General features: G+C 48.3%; 1 protein-coding gene across 13 annotated transcripts in view; it reads right to left on the bottom strand.

Annotated features, from left to right (window-relative positions):
- Positions 1–24,717, bottom strand: part of map7b (microtubule-associated protein 7b) — a 45,052-nt gene extending 20,335 nt beyond the window's left edge. For 3 of the 13 annotated variants that reach the window (XM_064340627.1, XM_064340624.1, XM_064340623.1), the window contains exon 1: positions 19,746–20,298. In XM_064340627.1, the coding sequence (XP_064196697.1) occupies positions 19,746–19,884 (139 nt within the window). In that variant the 5' untranslated portion in view covers positions 19,885–20,298. Of the gene's footprint in view, positions 1–9,925; positions 10,322–19,745; positions 20,299–24,557 lie in introns of those variants that run through there. The other 10 variants (XM_064340629.1, XM_064340631.1, XM_064340630.1 and 7 more) reach the window with 9 other exon arrangements.
- Positions 24,718–26,187: the final 1,470 nt, after the last annotated feature.

Genomic DNA, 26,187 nt, shown 5'->3' on the forward strand with positions numbered 1-26,187 from the left:
TTGTGTGGCCAGTCAGTGACTTCAACACACCAAGAAACCCAGCGCACAGACTGACCCTTCAGAACGTCAGTACAGCAGTTAAGGAGGATCTCGTTATAGGAATGTGTCAAGCAGGAGATTGCGGGTTCCAATCTAGGGTGGGGGGGCACAGCATTAATGCCTCTGAACATCCTTTTTAAATTGCCCCCCCCCCCAGCTGTATAATCAGATGGGTAAATGACTAGATGCAGCCTATACAGAGAGCCTCATAATTTGTGTACATGCTACTGTGCATCAGGTTCCGAGCTCCTCAAATGCCCGAGATAAACTTGACGCAATCATACAGAGACTGTGCCACTGTGTCATCACACGCGAGCCCTGTCATCCCCCAGGATTCTAGAACCTGCGGGGGTAATCTGGCTTTTTAATTAATACCCACAATCCCTCTGTCTGAGAGGGGGGGAGTCGGGATTTGTCTCCTGGGACAGATGGACCGTCTCGCCAGCTCTGGAGCCTGGAGATCTCAGCCAAATTTTAGACAGGGGCAACGCTGAGCACCCTGCACCCATGCACCCCTTTCCCCGGGGATTGTGAGTGGGTCAGGGGGAAGGGGGGGGGGGGTTTCAACTGCCTCCGTGGCGCAAGGGCATCCCATTTTAACAGCAGGAATTAATACCACCTCTTTGGCTTCCATGTTGTGGCAAGGACACACCTTCCATTTTGATGCAGCAGTAGAGCGTGGCGATTTTCATTCACGAAGCCCAACCCCTGGCATTGTCTGAGCCAATCAAACGCGCGCAATCAATACAAGCAATCGGCAGAAAATGGAACAGAGGCGCTAGGAATCTATACGACCCAAAAAGCTGGAGAACTCAGGGTCCCTTTTATAACCCGAGAAATTCCGTAATGGGAAATTCAATACTGTACGATCAGCGTGTTTCTGGAGCGCAAGTTATTTTCCACGGTACACCAAGCAAAGCAGGTGCAGGACAGATGAGGAGGAATCGGTCTGCGATCGCAGATGCAGTTCTCTCTCTAGTGCAGACAGTGAATCATCACAGCGGTATAATCTCATCATGATTATATATACGCCGCGGCCGGCGAATTGCTGACTAGGGCTTGGTGCGCGTTTCTGGCGTTTCGGAGTCCCTGGGTTACCTCCAGCGCTCCTTGCGTGTGTTTCGCGGGCCGGACCTTGACGTAGGCTGAAGCCAGGCTGGCACGCAGGCCGGCTGCCTGGCCGATGGTCCCGGTTTTCCAAACGGAGGGCGGCGGCGTCTAACCTAATTTAATTTACCCGCAACACGAGGCTGGGAGGGGAGCTCTCCGCCAAAGCCGGCCTCCGTCACCCGCCCCCGCCCCCAGCGGGGGGGGGGGGGGGGGTCAGCAGTAATCACTTCAGCCGTGGATTGGTTCCAAACCCCAGGCCAAGAGTAGAGAACAGAGCTCCTCCCCCTCCGGGCTCCTCCGGGCAAATAGCCTGACAGCTCCTTTTGAGAACCGGCCAATCAGAAGCCTTTAACACCACGATATACTGGGCACACAAACCAGCTGAGGCAGGGATGTTTTTTTTACCCCAGGTATTATTTTTTTTCATTATTTTGTTTATTTATTATTTACACGAAGAAGGAACAAGTGCAAGTGCACAGAGTAATTTACAGAATCGAATGTGCTGGACAGGTTGCAACCCCTACAGGCCTTAAACTGGAGCCTGACTTTTAGAAATAAAATCACATTAATTGAAGAACAAAACAAAATGATTGTAGGCAGATGGGTACATAATTACACACAGCCAACGCAGAGAGTCTAATTATGCACTGCATTATAGGTAAGTATTAGTTATTATTGGGCTCCAGCGTTGTCAGCTCTGCGAACCACAGCACCGAATCCGTTCCCCAGACTCACTGACTGAAGGCCCAGACGCCAACTGCTCTAGTTTTTATGAGTAGGCCTCCCGTTTTAGGAAAGTGTCCCAGAATTCCAGTGCAGGCCTGTGCCTGTGGTGATATTCGGTGTCCCAGTTAATGCCGGACCCCCCTGACAACACTCCCCTCTACAGGCCTTCACAGAAAGGCAGCTATATTTATCTCCCAATTCCTTCAATATCATCAGCCATGGCATTGGCCTCATAACAGGCTAGTCCCCCCCCCCCACCCCACCCCACCCCCCAACTGTACTTTTAAAATACCACCAAAATATTTATGAATATTTCATTTACCAGTTTAACAATCTTTCAGCTCCAGAGCCATTTTTCTCCCCCACATTTATTTTACACAGCAAACAAACATCGTCCAAAATCAATGTCAAAGTGGCTCCCATTGAACCAAGTGAAGCAGGGATATCGACACTGTCTTCAGAGGGGGGGGAACAGTTCAGTTTTTGCAGCGAGGAAAATCTTTCTGAGCAGAGACTGAAAGCTTTTTGGAGCTACGCTGAAACTAGCAGCCTCCCTCCCGAATCCACACTGAATATCACCAGGAAATAAACAATGTGAATGCGCTCCTTTTAAATGTCAGCCTTACCAGCGTTCATAAATATTTCAGACCGCATACACTTCCATATCATGTCCAACACCTACACGAGTAAAGCTGGCAGGATCTGAACTACAAACTCACTGCTAAATGTTTTACATCCGCGAAGGATTCACTAGACAGACAAGATCCTCTAAACCATGGGTGTCTAACTGAAAGGCTACCCGCCATTTGTGCTCTAAGTTAACCAAATTATTTAAAGCAATGCTTTATTATTGTAAAATATCCATACTCCAGTGTACTCTCTAGCAGGTATACGATAAATGTATTTTACTGCAGTGAATTTGGAGAAATGAATTAGTGTACAGCACGTAGCTAATTCACTCATGTACCACTAAGCCCAAGGATACTAGTTATAACAAAAATATATTTTTTTAAATAATAAAAAACACACCACCCCCACTGCAGATCCAGGAAGTGATGACCGCTCATCTCTGAACCAACCACACCCAGAATTCTCCACTTTCACCTCAAAGAAAAAACCAATTCCCAGCAGGAATTTAAAATGAAATAATTCACTAATTAGATTATACTTTATTGTCAGATTTCTCTGAAATCTGTCTTGCATCACAAGCCGTACTCCTTCTAGTACTAATCAAGCTCAGTGAATATGCACCTGTAAAGGCATATAGCTTGTTGTTGCCATTTACATATTCTATCTGAGTTTTTTGTTGGGCTTTTCAGCTTTATTGGACAGGACAGTGTAGAGAGACAGGAAGACCAGGGGAAGAGAGAGGGAGAGACGTGCGGCAAAGGTCGAGCGATCGGACTCGAACCGCCGACGTTGCGGCTCGTAATGAGCGTGTGGACAGTGCTCTACAGGCTGCGCCACCAGACACCCCTTTATCCTATCTGAGTTCTGATAACCAGCAGTAATTTAGAGAAGAGAGAGCAGTGAAATATTAGCCAGACTCAGTCTATCAAATATGCAGCAGTGTTTTGTCTTTTTTTTTTTTGCAGATGTGCAGATTGCACTTTAACAGGAACACGGACAGAGACAGGAACACAGAGCGCTCCTTTGCATGTTTTATGACTTTAATGTGACTTGCGCCCCCATAACTACAGCTCACTACAGTGTATGTATTTCATACCGTGTTTACATTACTCACCTGCAGTGTGGGCTTGACTGACCACATCTTCAAAAACGAATGTCTCTCAACATTTTGTCTGCTCTCCAGAATGACAGCTCTCCCCTTAATGAACACATACGGTTAAAGCACATCACCACGACCGTCCACTATCACGGAGGTAAAGCAGCTCTGATGTCATCAAAGGAAAGATCGGACGCATCAGTGCAGCTGACTCCCCAGTGAAAGCTACCCTTCCATCAGCAACGACGGCTGATCTAGGATCAGTTTTCACAGCCCCAAATCCCACTCGCGGCCATTATAGGAACAAGGCTGATACTGATCCTGGAGCATTTGTACAGGTTTTCCTTGCATGACCTCTAGTCCCCATAGGGCATCATTAGAGACTCACATCCCTATCAAACCCTGACAGTACGCAGTGTGTGGTCACAAGAACACCGGGCTACATCCAATCGCCAAGGAGACGGTGAACTTTACATCACCGCTGGTTCATCTGGGGAATTCTCACAGCCAATTACGCTGCTCTGCCAGTAAGGCATTTCAGCCGTGCAGCGTCACACACAGACCAGTGGACAGACATCCACAGAGTCCTGTCCCACTGCAGCTTCTTGAACGGACAGCAGATGCAGTTCTGTCAACTGAGTCAACTGAGTTCCACGTTATGTCCTGGTATACTGAAAGAGTGCAGTTTCCGGAAGTTTAGGCTTTGGAACAAAGTTGTTGGCATATGTATACACACATTTTTGTTCTAACAGAACAAACAGCAACGCCAACACCAGTGCCCATTTTGTCAAGAATTTTAAAAAAGCAGAACCGTAATCAGCAATGTTCCCTTCAGTGCAGGATAGAGGAAAAATAATCAGGCAAAAAGGACAGAACAGAGAGAAAAGATAAACCCGCCACCCCCCCCCACCCCCCATGGGACTATTTCCAAAAAATCCCCCCCATCTATAAAGCAACCTGGCCCCTGAAGGCTCTACACTTTCAGAGGCAGCCTGGAGAGGACCAGGGAACGCAGACGACCTTGGACAGAAACACCCGAAAACAGACCTCAGGAGTCTGTGTCGCAGACCGGTAATTCTCCATCTCACTAAATCAATTAAGCGTCTTTGTCAGACAGTAAAGAGAGACGTTTAAAAAGAAAATGGATTCCTGGCTGTTCTGTTTGCTTTTTGTTGTTGTTGCTGTTTTTATAATCGAATAGTGTTAGCTTAAGGGGGCATGGTGAGCCCGTGCACTGTTAATGTATTTCTGAGTCCTCTCACGTTCGCTGGCGAGTTCACATTATAAATATCAAAGGCACGACAAACCCATGTTTTACACCGACCTGTCCAGTCAGTTTAAAAAAAAAAAAAAACAGTTAAAAGGAGTGGGCTAAAACTGGCAACAATTCTCGTTGCCAGGGAGATATGTTGCCATGCATAAAATTAAGCTGAACCAGTTATGGTAGAAAGATCCAAGCAGCCAACTTTTATTAAACTGTGAATCAGCCTTAAGAATCAAGATGCTGGCCAGTTTTAATATTTAATGTGCATTTTGAGTGAGCAGTCGCACAGGACGTGGACATAGTTCAAATTCATCTTAAAGCCAAAGTGCCTTTATTATAAAGGCAGAAAATTACTGAGGGTTATGGATGGTGCAGTAATGAAGCATTTGACATTTAAGGAAGGCCCATTAGAGCCAAATGAGGGTTATGGAATGAAAATTGATTTTAGTCGTGAATTATAATTACAACAGAACATAACCATTAGCGCTCAAATGAAAGGGTTGTGACATCACAATTGATTTTTTTACCCATGATTCATGACAAAACAAGTTCAACTGTAACGAAAGCCCAGTGCAGACTCACAATGAATCCAGTTCCTCAGGACAGAGTTTATTGGAGAGTCTCCACAAAAATATGGAAATATGGAAAAGGCATTCAGCAGCAATATATAGGAAAAGCCCCAGTTTGAGGAACAGATATGGTCAGTAGTGTAGTATAATGGTCAATGAACTTGGTTTGTAGCCTAGAGGTTGCAGGTTTGATTCCCAGGTAAGACACTGCCCTGGCACCCTTGAGCAAAAGTAACCTGAATTACGTCAGTGTATATGTAACTGTATGAATAGATATGTAGAAATGCAAAAGGTCCTCCAGTCTGCTAAATGCAAATCAAAAGTTAGCAAAAAACATACAGATGTCCTGAGAAATGTGACGCTGTGGCATAATGTCCACCCTGCTGGTTAGTTTATATACCCTCCTGCAGGGGTCAGCAACTCACGGTCCGCGGGGGCCGAGAACTGCTGGTTTTCCACCCTCCCTTTGCCTGGGAGTCAGGTGTGAAGACAGTCTGGCCAATCAGTAGCACTAATTACCCGGGAGAAAAGAAAACCAGGGCTGGATTTGGATTCGATGGGCCAGAGTTGATGATCCCTGCCCTCCTGCTTTACCGCTTTCCTGCCAGTGTATTTTCATTTCATTAAGTGCCCCCACCCCCACCCCCACATACCCACCCCCCCCTCCACCCGAGGCCGATTATGACCATCCTGACAGTCGTTTTTAATATGGGAGGAGTTTTGCACACGCTGCATTTCACTGCCATAGAGAGCCGTCACAACAGCAGTGGACGGAGGCAGCGATTCAGCACAATGGCGAGCCCACCCCCCGCTGGCCAGCTCAGGGTAAGGGTCTTAATGGCCGACATGGTCAGTCAGGTCACTGAGGGTGCGTGCCGGTTACCAAGCGAAACCTGGAGCGGCTCGACACTACCGTGTGCATTTTGGAGTACCGTTCGCGCCCCTAAAACATAAAGCTTCTCGACATTAGCCTGGACGTTCAGCAACTTGAGTTTGAGCTTCATGAGAATTTGGATTAACTGGGCCGATGAGGTTTGGCCACAACAAGCCATACTTTCCCGGTTTAAAATGCCGCGCGGCCATTTGCAGAGTCTACTGTATTTCGTCCGGCAGCTTGGAACCAATTATCTTGACTTCGAGACTTCGAATCTTTGAAAAACATTGTTTTTTCTACACCCCTAATTGCCTCATATTTCCCACAGCCGATATGGGCTTAGGGGCCTTGGGACGTGTACTACAACATTTTCTTCTCCGAGATTTAAGAGGATTACCTTCATTGGGTTCTTTAGAATATGGGTAGTTAGGGGACCCTGTTTTGTGCTAAACCTCAAAGTGCATTCATGCGCACGCAAAGGAAAGATAATGATTCCCGGTATGTCAACATCGATACTATCCTCATATCTTCTGCTAAACACAAGAGAAAATAAATACAGGAAAAAACATCCATTTGGCCATACAAAGTCCTTATAAAGTAGCACTGTAAAAGGTGTAGCCCTGCGATTCACCAGTTTAGATTTAACAAGATCACGGAATTCACCCTCAAGAAAAGTATTAGAAGTTACCACAGAAAGAGAGCGGCCTGTTCTCCTGCGAAAACAAACCCTTGTTGGACAAGCTAATGCGGGCTAGAGAAAGCGTGCGATTGTCTCCATTTTGGAAGAACGGTTTAGTTGGGCTTCATTTCAAACCCTGGAGGTCCGAGGTGTCACGAATACACACATCTGTCCAGGTATAGCGCTGCCTCACCTGGCGGACAATGTCTTCATTGTTTGCTCAGCAAACAATGGTGCTTTCTATACTCCATTGAAACATCCGCCAACTTTGTGACATCATAGTTAGGATTCTATTGAGATTCTATTCTATTCTGTTGAGTCCTGTATGGCATGGTGAAATTAAGTTTCATTGCAATCCCACGCAACACGTTCACGGGCACGTCTATGGGCATTTGATACAGGCCACACTTTCAAAGACTCCCCGAGACAGTCTGAGGGAACATTCGGGTCCCTGTTAACCCAGTGCCAACCCGCCACTGGCACCCTAATTAAAGTGGGACCCAAAATACAGCGCCACACCTGTTAGCAAGGCGGCCTCTGCAGAGAAACAGTACCCCGTTGTGAGACTTGAACCCGTGACCTCCTGGTCCGATGGCAAAAACAGAACCCCTGATAACATATACAGGTGTGCTGAACAATATACCAATATAGTAACTCAAAGAACTTCTGAGCACTGTAAAACATCAGTTTAAGCATGTGCAGTAACATAGTAAATCAGTGCTTAAGATCAGCCAGGTTCATAGATGAGCAAGAGCACAGTCAATGTACAAAGTCAAGTTCCCCCATCCACAACAACCATAACAACCGCCAACTGTAAACAAGCCGACCTTTGACCTGTGTAATCACAGGCCCTGGTACTTTGGAACCATAAGGCTTTTGTTCACCGCAGAGAGGCAGTGCCCCCTCCATGGCATTTACATATTTATGTTGACCTTACGGTTAATCATTGCACAGTGCAGAAGGCAAATAACCGGCACACGTAAGACACCGCCACCGTATCGAAAACCAGCTACCAGCGCACGCTACCGCACAACTGCCCCAGAACACAGAACCGGTGCAGTAAATCAGGAAAACACGGCTGTGCATTTACAAACGCTCCAAAGGCAAATATGCATAAAGTCAGACTAATGTCAAAAGTAGCTTTAGCACTAATCTCGGAGCAAAAACTAACTTGGTGGGATCAATGCGCTGATTTACAGCCACGTCTGCGTTCTTACAATGAGGAAGGGTTTCTGCTTTATTTATTTTTAATTCAACCGATTGTATTTAAGCCTTTGAGGTGTAAGATCACAAGTACGTGAACAGAATGTTCTTAACTGAACATTCTAATGCTGATGTCACAATCACTGCTGATAATTGAAAGCAGTGGAGTTCTAGAACACTGACTTAGAACTTTGAAAAACTCAATTCAGTTTTCAATTTCAGTTTAATTTTCATACACCTGAACTGCGTGTCAGTGAACTGCTGTTAAATATGCATGCAGGTAAATATGCATGCCGGTAAAACTGCATGCTGGTAATGCAGGAAATGCTGCATGCTCTGGTGACCGTGCTGCAGTACACAGATTGCGACGCAGCTTGCACTAAGTCTGTAACCCCGGTCGAAACCGGCACGCTGCTATTTTTGATAAAGTAGGTTAAAGCGGATTTAACAGGACATCCTCTGGGTTTTTTTTTTTCACCTTCCCTCTCCTACACGACATGAACCGCGCACTCGCAACTACATTTCCCAGCATGCATTTCACACACCTCTCAAAAAAAACTTTAAAAAAGCCAGACTTGATGGAAAATACAATCCAATGGCAAAAGGGGGAAGAGTAAGTAAATAAAGAGTAACTAAAGTGAGCCTCTTGTGAATATTAAGGGAATGTATAACACATTTAAAGTCCACAGGGGAGTTCTCATCAGCGGTGGTTTAGGTCATCGAACTCCGCCATTTTTAACAGGGCTAGAGACCCGATGAAGCATATCTGCTGCTCCGGGTGAGGAAAGAATTCAGAAGTCAAGACGGGTCACCCCCCCTGCCCCCTTACGCCCCCTTCCCCCAACCCCTCGATTTACGCCCATGTATGGATATGGTAATTAAAACCCTGGCTTTTGTCAGGCAATCTCTTCAATAAAATTTTTTTTTTTTTTAAAGAAAGCTGCCTTGCACTCAACTGCAACAAAAAAGGGAAAAAACTGCAGGATATATAAAAAAAGAGACTTGGAACAACAACTATTTTAGGGCAGAAATCTAAGAAATAATTCACCAAAGAAACAGACACATCATCAGAAACCAAAGTTGAATTATTAATCTGCAGTAAAGCAATGCAATTCCCTGATTGTAAGTGTTAACATTTCTTAGCACTGACATTTAAAATATACTCAAATGCATTTAAAGTTCAAGTTGAAGTTGGCATGCATCTTGTAGAAGGCTAAAGTAAATAAACCCACTTGTGAGTGAGCAGAACTTTCTACTCTTGTCCTTTTCTGACAGGCTGAGGTCCCACCCCCCCATGCTTTTTAAATGCCCCATTCAGCCTAACCTTTTCTGTTGACCTGCACCCTGAATGCAAATCCTACACCCCGCACCCCGCACCCCACCCCAACTTCAACCCTCCACCGTGTCCCCCGGTCAACTTCATCTCACCACAACCCCTTAAATGTACACACATGACCACAGAAGCTTCTCACTATCGCAGTAATAATCCTGAGACTTTTAAAATCGCTTCACATGCTTCTCAAGCCATGCCCCCCATTCCCTCCCCCCCCCCTCCCCCAACACTTATACAACGCCACATATGATCACTGTATACAGCACCAGAGATTAATCACCGGTAATCATTAAGAGGTGCCATCACGCAAGCCAGCGAGGGATTAGGCGAACGGTAAAACAGCGGAGCGTTTTTCGAACCCGTGTCCAAAGGGTACAGTACGGTAACCCCCCCCAATCTCACCTGGAGCTTCGCTCATTGTTCCAGGAGACGTGCGGCTGCCTCTCCTCCCGCACCTGGACAAACAGCAATAAGCTCGCCTCCCGCCCCCCCCACTCCGCTTGCACTGCCTACATTCCAAAGTGCGTGAAGATTAATCCTCAGAGAGAGAGAGAGAGAGAGAGAACGAGGGACCAAAATAAAACGAAACTAACGACAAACAAAGCAACACAGGGCTGAGGAAAAAAAAAAAAATCTAAATGCACACGCACAAGTGCTCAAGAGAGAATCCCTGATACTTGAATCCGTGCTTAACTCTGGGGTGTCCCCAAGGGGTGGGGGGGGGGAGAGGGGGAGAGAGAGAGAGCACAAGGGAATGAGGGAGAGAGAACGAGGGAACGAGAGAGAGAGCAAAAGTAAATCGTCCCACAAGACCACAGATGCGAGAGAAGAGGAAAGGGGCTGTGATGTGGCTCCCCCCTATCCCGCCACGCCCCCACCACACGAATGTAGTGACCAAGCGACCGCTCCGCCCCCCCCCGCCCTCCACCCCACCGGATGAATTTTCAGCGAGAGATTAGCGTGAGGGCCTCCAATAGCGCTACTCCACCGTGACGCGTTAGCGGGGGGGGTGGGGGGGGCGAGCGGCTTAGTGGCGGCTAAGCCAGGGGCCAACCGGTCAGCGGTGGCAGTGCCCCCCCCCCCATTTCCATCACACAGGCGGGACAATGCCGGCCAGCTTGGGCCTGTCATCTGTGCTATAACTCAGAGGGGAAGAGAACACAAAGAGGGGCTCGGCTCGTGCTGTTTTAGGGCCCCCTTTTGGGCCCCCTTTACACCCCCCCCGCCCCCGCCCCCGCCCCGACACCTGACCATCCAGGCTGCCCAAACGTGAGCGGGGCTGTTATGCAATAGCGCTTTATTAATCAGCGAATTAATTCATTATTTTATCATCTGCCCACATTCAGACAGTGGAGCCTCCTCGGTTCTGTTTGTGTGGCTCTGAGGAACACGATTCGGGCCCTGAGATATATTTGGAAGGGGCTCTGGTTTCTCCTGAGATCAATTTTGTCTGTTCCTGATCGTTTCCACTGAACAAACATGGTGCACTCAGCTACAAAACAATCTTTACAATCTTTAAAAGTATGTGCGAGCTAAGAGATTCTTAGTAATCCTTTTTCTGAGTAAACTGCTGCTCTGGTTGTTGAAAAAAAAAAAAAAAAAATACAACAAGCCAATCGATCGTTCTGGATGCACTGAAATAACAACACCAGGGGGCCCGGGACTGACATTCCCTCTGAACCTCACAGACCCCAGTGGTCACTGGAGGTACTGCAGCTTATTACGCCACCGGGGCTGAAAAGGCCATTTCCCCACTGCAGTCCGTTCACCCTGCTCACCCTGAGCCAATCAGCACCGATCAATCTGGATGCACTGAAACACCAGGACACAGGAAACCATAAAATGAGCAGGAAACAGGCCGACCTGGGGGGGGGGAGGGGGGGGGACTGATTTCCCAGACCTCAATTACTGTATGTGCATTAGGGAGCAGTGTTGATTCTGCTAGGTCTAAATCTCACCATAAGGTGAACGAGTTTCAGTACACACACACACGAGCAGAACCCACACACATAGAACAGAACACATACACACCTCTCTCTGTCTCTTTCTATCTCTCTCCCTCATACTCACACTCTCACACTCTCACACTCTAACACTCTAACACTCTAACACTCTAACACTCTAACACTCTAACACTCTAACACTCTAACACTCTAACTCTCACACTCTCTCACACTCTCTCACACTCTCTCACACTCTCTCACACACACACACACACACACTCCACACACACACTCTCCACACACATCTCACACACACACACACACAAACACACACACACCCACACACACACACACACACACACACACACACACACACACACACACACACACACACACACACACGCAGCACATGACCAGCACTGGTTTTTGCTCCAGCCTCACGGGTAATAAAATAAAGTGGGAGGGGGAAAAGGTCCTTTCACTACGGCAGTCGAAGCAGCAAACAGCGATATTACTCAGGACCGCCTGGCACAGCTGTCCTGAGCGTACCCTCTGCGGGAGGCCTCACTGCGAGCCAGACTTCACCAATTAAGCACACGCTCATTCCTCACACGCTCACTCCTCACACGCTCATTCCTCACACGCTAACGAGGACAGCACCGATCCGTTCTCCTTCTCCACGGCCCGGACCAGGCAGGTAAAACAACCCACTACAGGATGTTACAGATGAGAGGGGCCCAACCCTCTTTAGGGAGTGAGACACAGGTAAAATTAGGTCATCTGTTAATGACATTGCAAATAAACGCACAAGGCAGAAGGCTTCTGGGTTGCTAATTCTGTTAAGACGCTGTTCTAGTGCATAGATGGGCTCTATGGCTTGGTATCCAAGGGACTGTTCTAGTGCACGGATGGGGTCTATGGTCTGGTATCTATAGGACTGTTCTAGTGCATGGATGGGCTCTATGGTCTGGTACCTAAGGCATTGATGGATGAAGAACGCTCCACTCCTCCTCTCCCTCTCTTATCTACCCCAGGAGGCTTGCCAAAAGGTCACGGCTCTCGTCCTCGAAATGGCCGTTTGTCAGACATAACGGAACACAAAGCGGCAGTTACAGCTGAACAGACAAAATCTTCAACAATAAGAATATGAGAGAGCCCTTTCTGAAGGTCTACCTTAGCCGTGTTCTGATGGGGTGTGTGTGTGTGTGTGTGCGCGCACACCAGATGTGTCCCAGTCACATCAGCCTCGGCATCACATTTCCGAAGACGCTCACATTCACGGAACAGGAAGCAGAAAGTAGACATCTGGATCAAAGCTATTCCTGTACCGTTAAAGACAGCCCCCCCCCCCCCCAAGAGACACAGTTTCATTGGCCCATTTTACAGCCACTGACACCAATTACAGCCAACAGTGTGACTGCACTGGAAGCTGCGCAGGCTAAAGAACTGCAATGATGCACAGCCACGAGGAATTCCATTCCGGAAGGTTCCGTGTGCGCAGAAGTTTCTGCGTTCAGTGATCACACAGACTCGGTCAGCTCTGAACATCAACGCCAGGTCACTGGCAGATTAGACCGGGAAAAAACATTTTACATCGGCACACAAAAACAGTCGCCAATCATTATCAGTTAAAATGTCACATGACACAAATGATTCGGCCAATGAAATCGTTAAGAGCAGAGGTGGGCTTGTAAAGTTGTAACAGCTAATTTCTCCGATTAAAAAATAAGTGAAATAGACAGCACACAGAGAGAGAAGAGATGGAGAGAGAGGAGGACGGGAGAGATGGAGAGAGAGAGAGAGAGAGAGAGAGAGATGGAGAGATGGAGAGACAGAGAGTGAGAGAGAGAGAGAGAGAGAGACGGGTTCCTGAGCACACAGTCTCCCGTTGTAATCGCCTCAGGAAAGATTACGGCTTCAAAGACATGCGATCCAGAAGGTTCCGCGCTGCCCCACATCTTAGGAGGACGGGAGTTATATCGAAGGACCAGGCTGAACGTAAAAGCCTCGAGGTCACCTTTTGATGTGGATTTATTAATTTTTTTTATGTCCCGGTGGAGCGCGGCGTTCTCTGCAGGCCTCGTAAAGTCAGCAAGGGCAGCGCAGGGCGATTTTAACCCCTCACCCACCCCCCTGCCTCCCACACCCCTAATTATTCACCCCTGACCCCTGAACCCTGACCCCTGACCTCTGCAGGCTCTCTCACAGTTTCTCACACAATAGAGGCTCTGGCTCATCCAAGGCCTGCTGGTCTCACACACACACACACACACACACACACACACACACACATGCATACACTCACAAGCGCACGCACGCACACACACACACACGCCCGTGCACACATGCAGACACAATGGCAGGAGCAGTGCCTCACTGGCTAAAGTCATGATTTGCCGCACAGCCACGAGAACCAATCACAGCGGTTCTTGCTTTTGTTTTTTGTTTTTTTCCTTTTCCATCACAGGAAAGGCAGGGAGTATTGGAAAAGCGGAATGTTTTTTTTTTTTGCTGACACATCTGAAAAGGATAATGACCTTAAACGGAATCAGGGAGACTGCGGAATCCAGCCTGCGCCAACAGCAACAGACAGGACGCGAGCTGGAGTTTCTCGGCTTTGCGGTGTTCGGGTACGATACGTGCGCTGAATTAGCATCGTTACACTTTTACCAACCCATTAACCGATCACCCTCTGAGCCAGAAATAAAAACATCGCTATGCTTTGATGCGTGCATTAAGCAACTGCAGCAGACCAAATCGGGCATCCAAGCAAACACAAACAGGCAGGAGGCAGCCTGATTACCCAGTAAGTTACACACTGCCTGCCTCAGTCGCCTCATCCCCTGACGCGATGCTGCGGTGGGAGGGGGGGGGGGGAGGTTGCTGCAGCGGCACAGGGCTGGGGCACAAACAGCAGGCCTGCCAAAAAAACACCTCCTCTACCGCAGCTGAACTCAGCACTCCTCTGCGTCCTCGGCCAAAAGGGGCTCCCCCTCCCCCCCACCGCTCACCGCCCCTACACACACAGCACTGCAGCCGAACTTTACAATCCCTCTCCATAAATTCTGCGACAGCTATTGGTTCTTTCTGCCTCATGCTAATGAGAGTCTGAGAGTTATACTCAGGGTAAGTACAATCACACCATAATTACAGCATATGTACAATAACACAAACAGCACCTGCACGTGTACACAACCCGCACGCCACTGAGCCCAGTCAGGTGGTTATGGGGGGGGGGGGTGGGGGGGGGGGGGGCGGGAGTGTTAACGGACCTTTAAGGACACCTCCTTCAGTCACGTAACCTTGGCGCCCATGAAGTAAACCACTTCAAAAACCCGAAGGCTTTGAGATGAGAGAGAGAGGAATTGCCTTAATTGCACCGTGTGTGTGGGGCGGGTGTTGGGGGGGTTGGGGGGGGTTGTCCGTAACTCAATGTCAAGGGAGCGCTTCTCATGAAAAGAAGAAGGCGCTCGTGGGCCAGTCGTCGTGGAAACCCACGTGACACGGCCAGTGCGCTGTTATTTTTGCAGCGCACTATAAACTGATAAGGCCTCAGGGAGGTCGCTGTTGTGAGCTGAAACGCAGGCTCCCGCTGCGTCAGTATTAAATGAGAGGGTTACCCAGAGTCACGGATGACGGGGGGGGGACAGCCACAGCTTGATTACGCTGCTCTAGGCCAGACTGCAGACCTGGGGGGGGGGGTTGTGTGCTGGAGATAGTGACTGCAGACCCCCCACCACAACATCCCAATCAGCGCCCCCCTCCAGACAGATGCCCCCCATGGTCGACTGCCTGTGTCAACAACCAGCCGACTGACCAAACAACTGCATTGTGTCCGGCTTCAAAATAACCACAGAACGTATCCCTCGTCTCTAATTTTGCCTCAGTCACTTCTATCATAACCATATGCTGACCGTTCCTAGCATTAATCAACCAACCGTAAGGCCAGGAAGAAAGCTCCGGGGCCACTTAGCCCGTCCTGCCTCACCGCGGTCTCGGGGAAGCTACGCGGGATTAGCGGCTGGTCATGCGTGCGCGCGCATTGTTCGTGCACACAAAGCGTTGTGTTTATAAGCCGATGACATCACAGGACCCCGGAGGGGACCGTCGCCAGAGCCCTGCTGCTGATTATGTAAACTAAAGCGTCCGCTTGTTCCAGCTCTCCGGTCGCTATCGTTTTAACAATGAAACAAACACGTCCGGACAAGATTGCATTAGCAACGGGCTATTTGTTGCAGGCGCTCGTGCATACATTAATTGATTATGCTGAAGCCGCTTCACGGACGCAAACACACGCGCCTCGATTGTAAACACTCTAAAACCGAAACTAACGTCACGTTAGTTTTTTCATTTATTTTTTTATTTATACTGTGATTTTATATTGGCAATCGACCTTCCTGCAGTTTAATAGGTTTTTTTTTTCCATGCGGGGGGACAATGACAGCTGACGTGCTGACGTGGCATCTGGAATGGTTCGATCCCGCCCCCACACCGACCGACCCGTCCACAATGCAAAACCAGCCAGTCAGCCGATTTTGCGAGCGTGACACGCCAGTGTTTACATTTCTGTCGGGTCACGTGAACCACGCCCCCGCTATCCGGTCCGACCTGTCGCTTGGCACTTCGCCCCCCGCGCTAGAAGGAAGCAAGGAGTCAACTCAGGTGCTACCCCTCCTGAAGAACAAACAGGAATATTCTCGACCAACACCTGTGCACAACCTCACATACTGTAAAGAGTGCTAAGGCCCTTGGACCGCTCGTGTTTATACTTCATTCCATCTTACACCTGTCAGTCACGCGCCACAACAGGGAGGGGCCTGGTCATACCAGTCAAATAATTGCACTGTGAAATATTAATATTGTCACTACTATTGTGTTCTATCACTATTACTATGATGACTATGAATATTATTAACAGCAGCAGCAGCATGCCAATTTTTTCTATAATTATAAGTATAGTTAATTATTTTATTAATTTATACTGAAAACATTTATTATATTAATAATATATTAAACTAGTAAAAATGTTTAAATCAGGGCCAATTAATTCAGAAAATGAATTACAATGAATTTCATTGAAGGAAAAAATGCTATGATGTCCTACAGTGATTTTTCAATGAACTCATTTTAATTCAGCTTACTTTTACATAATTCTTAAGAAAGAAAATAAGCTCAAACCCTGGCAAGTTCATGGAGAACTTTGAGAGCTGTCCATAGAACAGATATTTAAATCCTTTCCAGGTTTGACTGAACTGAAATGGAATTGATCCCCGACACTGTAACTTAAAGCACTATTGCTGTAGCCTTCAGCAAACGTACAATTATGCAAATCCACCCTTCCTACGTGTGTAGCTGTTCCTTAAGTTAAATTCAGCCATCGTATTCCTTTATATTAGAAAACAGCACTGTTATGAGGTTGTCACTGTGAGAAGCAGTTGAGACTATAAGAACACAAGGACGCATAATGATGGGCGGCAGTGTTGTATAACGGGTAAGGAACTGGTCTTGAAACCTTAAGGTCACAGGTTCGAATGCTGCCACTGTACCCTTGAGCAAGGTACTTGACCTGCATTGCTTCAGCATGTATCCAGCTGTATAAATAGATGCAATGTTAATCCTATGTAAAAGCTGTGTAAGTCACTCTGGATAAGGGCTTCTGCTAAATACCAGTAATGTAAAGTAATGTAATGATGAGGACAGGCCATTCAGCCCATCTATATTGGTCTTTTACCAGCAGACTAAAGTGTTTAGGCAGAGTGTCAACCCTGACCGTCCGCGAGGTCATCAATCACATGAGGTCAAGTCCTTCCGAGCTCATTTTCGGAGGCAGACAACCTGGGAGTTCAGCAGAGGAACATCCCGCCCCCGTCTGAGCGCTCAGACACACGCTGGCGTCCCGCAGCCATCTCAGGTAACGCAGGTAAATATTTCAGCGACGGAAACCCGTGTACCTGATAAGTGAATCCAGCAGCTCAAAACGCACACGCTCTGACTCAGCTGTGAGACAAAGTCGGTGAGGAAGAGCCTCGTGAGCAGCCAGAAATAACAGCGCCATCGTCACAGCCACTCGCAAAAAAAAACATCTCACTGAGGTTCACCGGCTCCAGAGTTTTTGACAGAGGCGGGGTTTCAGACACAGACAGGTGCGCCGATCCTTCGCTCTGGTCAGCCGGTAAAGAATTCGGACGGGATCGCTGCACCTTCGTGCCGTTTTACCGAAACTTGGAGAGCCATGACCACAATTAATGTTCACTGGGTGATACAAATCACATATAATAATCATCAGCGTTCAAAATGGAGGCCTTAACTTCTAAACACCACAGGCTTCCATGGCCATCCACTGAGATGTGCGTGGACGGGGCAGGACGGGGCAGGATGGGACAGGGGAGAGGGGGACCTCAAAATGCCCCATTTTCTGGAACGGTGGCGCTGGCGGCAGATCAAAGCCGCCATTGTCAGGCCACCGGGGGGGGGGGGTAGACAGACAGAGCCTGCCACCGAACGGCACCATCGCCATGGTGAATACCGCCATTCAAGAGGCAGGCTGAAGCAGGCCAACTCAAAACACGGCCCCTCGAGGGCCAACATCTCCAGCGCTCCAGAGTTCAGGGAAAACATCTGTGGCTTCACGGCCAGAGTCCCCAACACTGAGGGTACATTCACCTCACAGGCTCTTAATGGACAAACACTTATCTGGGAGTGGCAAAAGACAATTGTTGTACAGGTCAGAATACATTATGCAACACAAAACAAACAGTTCAATATTTGGAATTTCACTCAATATATCGTGACGTGCCCCTATTGAACATTCAGCCTTGGTAGAGTGTTCTAGAACTCCACTGCTTTCATCTGTCAGTACTGCTTGTTACGTCAGAATTAGAATGTTCAGTTGAGAACATTCTAACCACAAGAAGGGTCGAACTGCCTCTACCGTTTACTCATTTTTCACGAACACTTCAAAGGTCCCGAAAGTTCAAAAGTAAGACACCACGCGATCCGAATCGGCAATTTTCAGAGCAGTTACTGGCAAGGGTAGCTACGCCGGGAGAGGGAGGGGTTCGCAGGGATGAGGGGGGGGGGGGGATGTATGATGTTTATGCATAAACAACCACGGCATCTAATATGCTGACTACAGCTAGTGCACTTCAAAAAATGCCTCAGCTAAGCATTCGACAGCGAGCAGAACAAGCATTCAGTCCCACACAGAAGGAAACCGACACTCGCTATCTAACTACTTAAGACAATTCCGTAAAACTCATGACTGACCACGACGGACCACAATTACGACCGATTACGATACGAGAATAAGGACCGGCTACAATTACCGGAAAATAGGCCTGGAAAGAGGGTGACAGAGAGTTCTCTCCTCTCTCCCTCCTCTCTCCTCTCTCCTGAGCCGGAGGCGAGCCGGGCGTTCTCACGGTGCGGCAGAGAAGGCAGACGTGACGCAGTCCGCCGGTCTGCACGAGCGCACACGGGCCGCCACGCGTGTAGGAGTCGACTCCGCTAAGCACACGCGAGACCGCCCACTCCCAGCGGCAGACCGCTCCTGACGCCACTTCCTGATGCCGCTGACTTAAACCCCACGGCATGTGCGTTTCAAAAAGCCCCGAGGCCTTCGCAGGCCGTCTCACAGGTACCAACGATAACGGTTTTATCTGTAAAATAATCTGGGGTGGGGAAAAAATGTAGGGTATGCGGCTCATGGTTTTAAAAATAAAATAATCAAAACAAAACAAAACGCATGCCATTCCAGCAGAGGCTGAATAAGGAAAGAGGTCTTCGGGAGAGAGATTTAGGAAACTCGTTATGAAGCGTAATGAGGACAACCCTTGCAACCCTAAACAGCAAAAGAGGGACCTAATTGCAGATTGAATTCCTGCCCCCCCCCCCCCCTCTTCAGAATGGGTTCCCAGTGTTCTCTTCCCTCCCCTCGCGGCTCCATGTGACCTGTAGATTTCCTGAGATTCGCGAGGTGGAAATGACAATGGCGTTCCTCTGCGTCTGCACTAAGAGTATTCTGGAGGCATTGCGTTACCCCCCCCGGGGGCAGGACAGTAGGGCCCCCCCAGGACCCGTCACGATCCTAACCGTCCCGTAAGCCAGACTGGGGGTACACAGATCTGCCCTGTGCTGAGCTGCCCTGGTTCCCTGTCCTGGGGGGGGGGGCACAGCGGACGGCGTGTTTGCGAACCCGGACGTGAGCGTGTGTGCCGCTGGGCCGGGCCGGGCCGGCGGCGTTCGGGAACCCTGCTGAACCCCCCGCCCGCCCCCCCTACCTCTCCGCCTCCTGCTCGGCGCGCTGCTGCTCTTCTGCTGCTCGTCTTCCTCGGTGATGGTGAAGAGTCCCGGGGCGGCCGCTCGGCTGCACCCCTTCTTCAGCCGGTCCTGCCGCACCCCGCCGGCCAAACCCGGCATCCTCCCGAAAGCCCACCCCCCACTGGGCGCGCAGGGCGGGGGAACCGGGGAACCTCCTCTTCTGTTAGTTTTCTCTTTGTATTCCTCCTCCTTGTTGGTTTATTTTATAAATGTTTTTTTTTTCTTTCCCTTCTATGTTCAGTCAGCGGCTGGACTCCAGTCGGAAGCTGGCTAACGGTCTCCGGATCACTGAAGCTGAAGCAGGCTATCACTCCGTGTCTCTGAAGCTGGCTAACGCTCTCCCGGTCCACCCAGCTGAGGCTGGCTAACGGTCTCTAGCATCAGCACGGGCTGCCTGCTCATTCACTCCTTCCCAAACATTGAGGGGGGGGGGGTGAGAGAGAGAGAAGCGCGGTGTAGCGGCTGACTCACGGTCCGTGTCCAGCTGACGAGCGTACGGAGGGGCGGCGGCGGCGGCTAGTCACGAAACGAAGGGGGGTGGGGGGTCAGGGGGGAGGAGGGAGGGAAGGGCAGGGCAGGGGTACCTTAAAAAGAGACACACACTCAGCCCTGCTGCTTCCCCACAGCCTCCTGGAGAATAATCCGGAACTGACAGATAGACTAGGATGCTGTAAGCATTGCCCTCTCTCCCTCTCTCACTCTCTCTTGCTCACTCACTCACACCCTCCCTTCTTCTCTCTCTCTCCCTGCCTCTCGTTCTCTCTTACTCCCACCCTCTCTCTCTCTCACTTCCCCTCCCTCCCTCTCTCTCTCTCTCTTGCTCCCACCCTCTCTCTCCGTCTCCCTCTCTCTCTCACTTCCCCTCCCTCCCTCTCCGTCCTTCTCTCTCTCTCTCTCTCTCTCTGTCCTTACTTCCTTTAAGCCCAGATGCTGGCGATGCTCTTCCAGGTCTGAGCGGAGCACACGAACGCAAGGCTGACAGCCTCCTCTTCCTCCTCTTCCTCCTCCAGGCACAGACAGCAGACTCGCTCTCTCTCCCTCTCTCTCTCCCTCCTTTGCTATCCCTCTCTCCTGTGTCTCATGCTGGCACCGCTGGGGTGGGGGGGTTGGGTTGGGAGTGGATCTGAGGGGGTGGGGGGGGTTGATCTGAAATATTCAGCGGGGAACAAAAGGCAGGAGAAGCCGATCCGCGTCCTGGCGGACGGTTGCCGTGACGATGAAACGTTAGACGGTTGCCGCGGACGATAACGGCGCGGCGGCGGATCGCTCGCCGGTAACCGGGGGGGGGGGGGTGCGGTCTTCCGGAACGGTACAGCCACCAGCGCCGCCGCCCTTCCGCTGTAGAACGCCACCGCTAACCGTGCAGCGCCGTTACCCACAATGCCGCTCTCCGAGCACAGAGTGCTGCCTTTTATTTCTGTACAGTGAGACCGTGTGTGTGTGTATGTGTGTGAGTGTGAGCATGAGTATGTGCGTGCGTGTATGTGTGCATCGGTGTGCGTATGTGTGTGTGCATGTGTGTGAGTGTGTGCATGAGTATGTGCGTGCATGTATGTGTGCATCGGTGTGTGTGAGTGTATGTGCGTGTATGTGTGTGTGAGTGTATGTGGGTGTATGTTTGTGTGTGTGAGTGTGTGTGCATGAGTATGTGCGTGCATGTATGTGTGCATCAGTGTGTGTATGTGTGTGAGTGTGAGTGTGTGCATGAGTATGTGCGTGCATGTATGTGTGCATCTGTGTATGTGGGTGTATGTGTGTGTGGATGGTTAAGCAAACATAGCCGTTCCAATGATCAAATGGATCTGAAGTGCCAACATGTGAGACTCCACCCCTTCTCTCAAGAGCACCCGCCCCCTTTTCTCTCATGTGACCGTTTGTCGTATGAGACTGATCTCACGGGTCCTCCCCAAGACGGGTGTATTAAAACTCCCTCCACAGCCCCGCTGACTTTAACACTGATCCCTCAAGCACAGGCACATGAACATGAACATAATTAAAACAAACACAAACGTTATTTTAAACTGATAAAATAAAATGAAACAATAAATGCAAATGCTGAGCACAGCATTCTGGGATGGCACCAACTCCAGCTGGTAACTTATTACACTTGGAGATTATTTATTGAGCAAAGCTGAAAATGTTGTACCCAATAACAGGGTTCTGCGAAATTCTGCAGGATTTGCATTTATTCTGCAACACATTTATTCTGGGGGTGGGGGGTGCACTGCTGGCTTCCAGTGTTCATAGCTCTCCATTTACACACACACACACGCACACACACACACAAATGCACATGCACGCACATGCACACGTGCACACACACACACACGCACGCAATGAGAGTCAAACCAAAGCAGATTTTTTTTACAGCTGAGCATCACCATGGCTGCAGCTACACGGTCACATGGCTACACTCAGTACTGGCCGGGCCGTGGAATTGCCAAATATTTACCAAAGGGCCGACTCACCAGGGCTGTGCTTAAAATATCAACTCAGCAATACATACGCACCCTACCTCTTCAATATCCACATATTAATACAGCGAAATCCACTATGATATGTCTACAGTTTTAAATTAATTTATATGAAATGTGAGCACATGGATTACCAAGGAGGCTCAGCAGTACACCAGTTAAGTTAAAAAGCTGTTTTAGTCCGAAATTAAGGATTCACATCTTTAATTACAATGTATTGTGTGGATGCTCATTGAACTTCAAAGGCTTTTGTGTATTCTTAATTTTTATTATTTTTCTTATGTTGATTATTACTTTGCATTACTTTTCTTGTTTTATTTCTTACACACTTGCAAGGGAACACGTGTCTGCAATCGGCGCATACAGACATGCATTAACTGAAGCTTAGTACAGAAGCTGTGCCACTAGGATTCAAACCAGCAGTCGCCTGGTTGCATGCGCAGTTCCCAAACCTCTAGTTCCTTGCGTTGCATTTATCGACTGAAAGAAGGGAATGCCCGACGCCAGGCCACAGAACAGATTGTTCCAGAGGACTTGGTCGGAACAGAGCTACTAATTAGTATGATCTGCACACACTTCTTGTTCGATGTCTGCATTTAAAAGAGCTCGCCCGGTTACCGGTACTTACACCTCGTCAACTCTGCTGTCTCTCTCCCATGCACTACGGACTACACACGCACTACACACACACAATTGTAAAATAAACTGAGAACTAGCGGACATACTCAGATCTCTGCCAACACACTCAATCTCTCACAGGAGAGAGAGAGAGAGAGAGAGAGAGAGAGAGATTCCAAAAGAATTAGCCCAGAGGTGAAATCCGCTTGGAACGTAAATCCGTCAGTATTTGCCGCGTGCACGGTCTGGTCCGATAAGGAGCATTGCGTCTCCTCAGCGGGGAAACAGGCTTTTTTACGACACTGCCAAGCCCAGAGACAAGCGTTCCTGCGGGCCATCAGCTCAACTACTACTAGCGGAAAGCCGAATCTGCGGGAGACATAGGCTAAAGGCTAATAGGAAAGAGAAACCAGATACTGACAGCGGGGGGATACGATACTCTGCTGTCAACAGGGTATCACAAATCCCTTCCTTGACACCTGAGTGCACACCTTCAGATACCTGTTCCAAGTCACCAGCCTCAGGTGTGACAGCTGCTGTAAGGGATGGACCCCACGGCTTCACAGAACAGTGTTGGATTTATTTTATGTTTTTGTCTTTTTGACCAATCAGACCATTGGTAGCCTTTTAAAAGAGACTTACAAAGTCCTTTACTTTAAATGCAATGTGGGTTTTATTTTGATAGGCTACTTTACCGTGACACAGTCCAAAATAATCTAAATGACAAAACGAAACGAAACGAACAGTCATTTATAATGCATGGCCATTCAGCTTTCTTAAAAACGCATCTGGTATGCAGCAACAATGACTTCGGTGCGTACAGCCAAACTCGCGTGTTGGGATCATTAATCTAATTACGGAATCATTATCAGCTTAAACGCGACACATAGGTCTACAATTTCAAAAATACATTTTATATAGCCCACGTTCTGACAAACAGTTTCCTACTATTGATACTATTGAAATGACTCATTTTAATTAAACGTAATTACGCAGCAGTTTGGAGACTATAGGCCATGACAAAAAAAGACGATTGCTTTGCTACGTCCAATTCTGGGACCAGGACAGAATACCGAGGTCCGTCGAGTTCAATCCACCAACAGCCGTTTCGACAGTTGTTTACTGAAAATATTTACAAGCGTACTGTTTATTTGAAATACAAGTTGCAACGGAAGCACAAGCAGGAGCGAGTAAGAAAGAAGAAAAAAAACAGCGCACCATTTAAAGTAAGGTGCACCTGATCGGGTTGCATCAAACCCGTAGGCTATTTCAATGGTATCCGCTGGTTTGCGGACTAGAGCCAGAATGCGAGATGCCTTAACGCGTGGAATTAAACAGATTTTATGAAGTTGGACAAATAAAAGAACGGACAAGGCTATACTCTCATAATCGATATCCCAAAACCAATGGCTGTCCCGCACTCACTTTAAACGGGGTCATTATCATACCCTTAGAGTGTAGCCTATTTAATACACTGGTTCCGTGCCAAATTGACGGTAATCCCCATCTTGTGATCGGACACGAATGCTTCCATTCACTTTAACCTGTTTGCACGCCCGCACTCTTGGAGTAAACTTTCCGCATCGCCAACAACTGAATTCATTAGTCACTTTTTTTTTTTTTACCATGGTTGCCAAATATCATTAACTTAAAAAACTTTAAATCAGGCTGAACACTCACCTTCCGAGTCGAACGGAGATACGTCTGCTCTCTCCGGATCCGCCATTTCTTCTGACGTCAGGCGAAAGGACTAGCCGTGGGACAACCACCACGTACAGCCAGGAAGTGAGCACCTGGCGGACAGGTGAAGGTGAGAGTACCGGATTAGCCCGTATTCCCTGACTGACAGATTTTCAGAAGACATTTGCGGGGTTCTGCGGGCGCGCGCGCGCCTTGAGATTAATTTACCAGCATCGTCTTTTAACTTACATTTTCACTTTGAATTTTAATTCACGTTCTATATGTATGTAAATATGAATCCAAGCAAGTAGTCATAAACGTGAAGTAATAAATACATTAATATTAACACCCTGACAACCCCTGCGTGAGATTAGATTTATCCCTCAAGGGTAGATACTTGCGTGGTACAGAGAGACATCTACCGGGCAGATTGTTGGCACTTTCGGTTGCAATGCGAGCATGTATCCAGCAGGCGGAGTCTTTCGCCAATTAACCACAATACCGCCGTCATATACTATGACCGTGTCGGAAACAGCCTACTATTGAGTATACATGTTGCATCCAAGGTTCTCAGTAATAGGCAAGTAAATCAGTTTCTAACTCGGCCAGTTTTGAAAGAACAAGTAATTGTCCAGAATAACTGTTCTTCAGCAGTATCAGTTTATTATTATTATTATTATTATTATTATTATTATTATTATTATTATTATTATTATTATTATTATTATTAATAATAATAATAATAATAATAATAATAATAATAATAATTACAACAACAACAACAACAATAATAATAATAATTTACTTATCTACAGGATAATCATCATAACACCACACACAGGTGACACCAGGGATTTTGGGCCCCATGAAAAGATTTCACACAGGGCACCACCACTCCAGATCACCCCCCCCCAAGCCCCCCCATCCCCATCCCTGCGCAATTACAGCACAATTTTCTGAGGGCCCTTGTCAGTCAGGAATCGTTAAATGAATCTGCCCCCCCCAACTCCCATATGGCATCGCTGACATTACACTTCATTTGTGTAGCACATTACATACAGACTGCTAAAATATGAATAGATATGCAGTAGGCTGTGTTCCCTCCCTGCTTATGACTTTAATCAGACAGCAGCAGCCTCATTAGACCCCAGCTCTCGCTCCTTAGCCTCAGTCACCCCCGTGACCTCATCAGCACCGAGTCGCCAGCTGCGCTAACGGAAAACCTAGCATGCGACGTAAATCACCCAGAGGTTAGGCAGCGCTGCTCATGCGCACGCAAACACATGTTTATTCACACGCATGCACATGCATATACGCACACATGCACACACACACATACACTCTCTCACACACACTCACTCACATGCACACACATGCACACACTCACTCACATGCACACACATGCACACACTCACTCACATGCACACATGCACGCACACACACTCACTCACACACGCACATGCACAAGCACACGCACACACATGCACACACACACATACACTCTCTCACACACACTCACATGCACACACGCACACACACACACACTCACACACATACATGCACACACTCACACGCATGCACAAGCACACGCACACACACACATACACTCTCTCACACACACTCACATGCA

The sequence above is a fragment of the Anguilla rostrata genome, chromosome 6 (assembly GCF_018555375.3).
Source record: "Anguilla rostrata isolate EN2019 chromosome 6, ASM1855537v3, whole genome shotgun sequence".
NCBI lineage: Eukaryota > Metazoa > Chordata > Actinopteri > Anguilliformes > Anguillidae > Anguilla > Anguilla rostrata.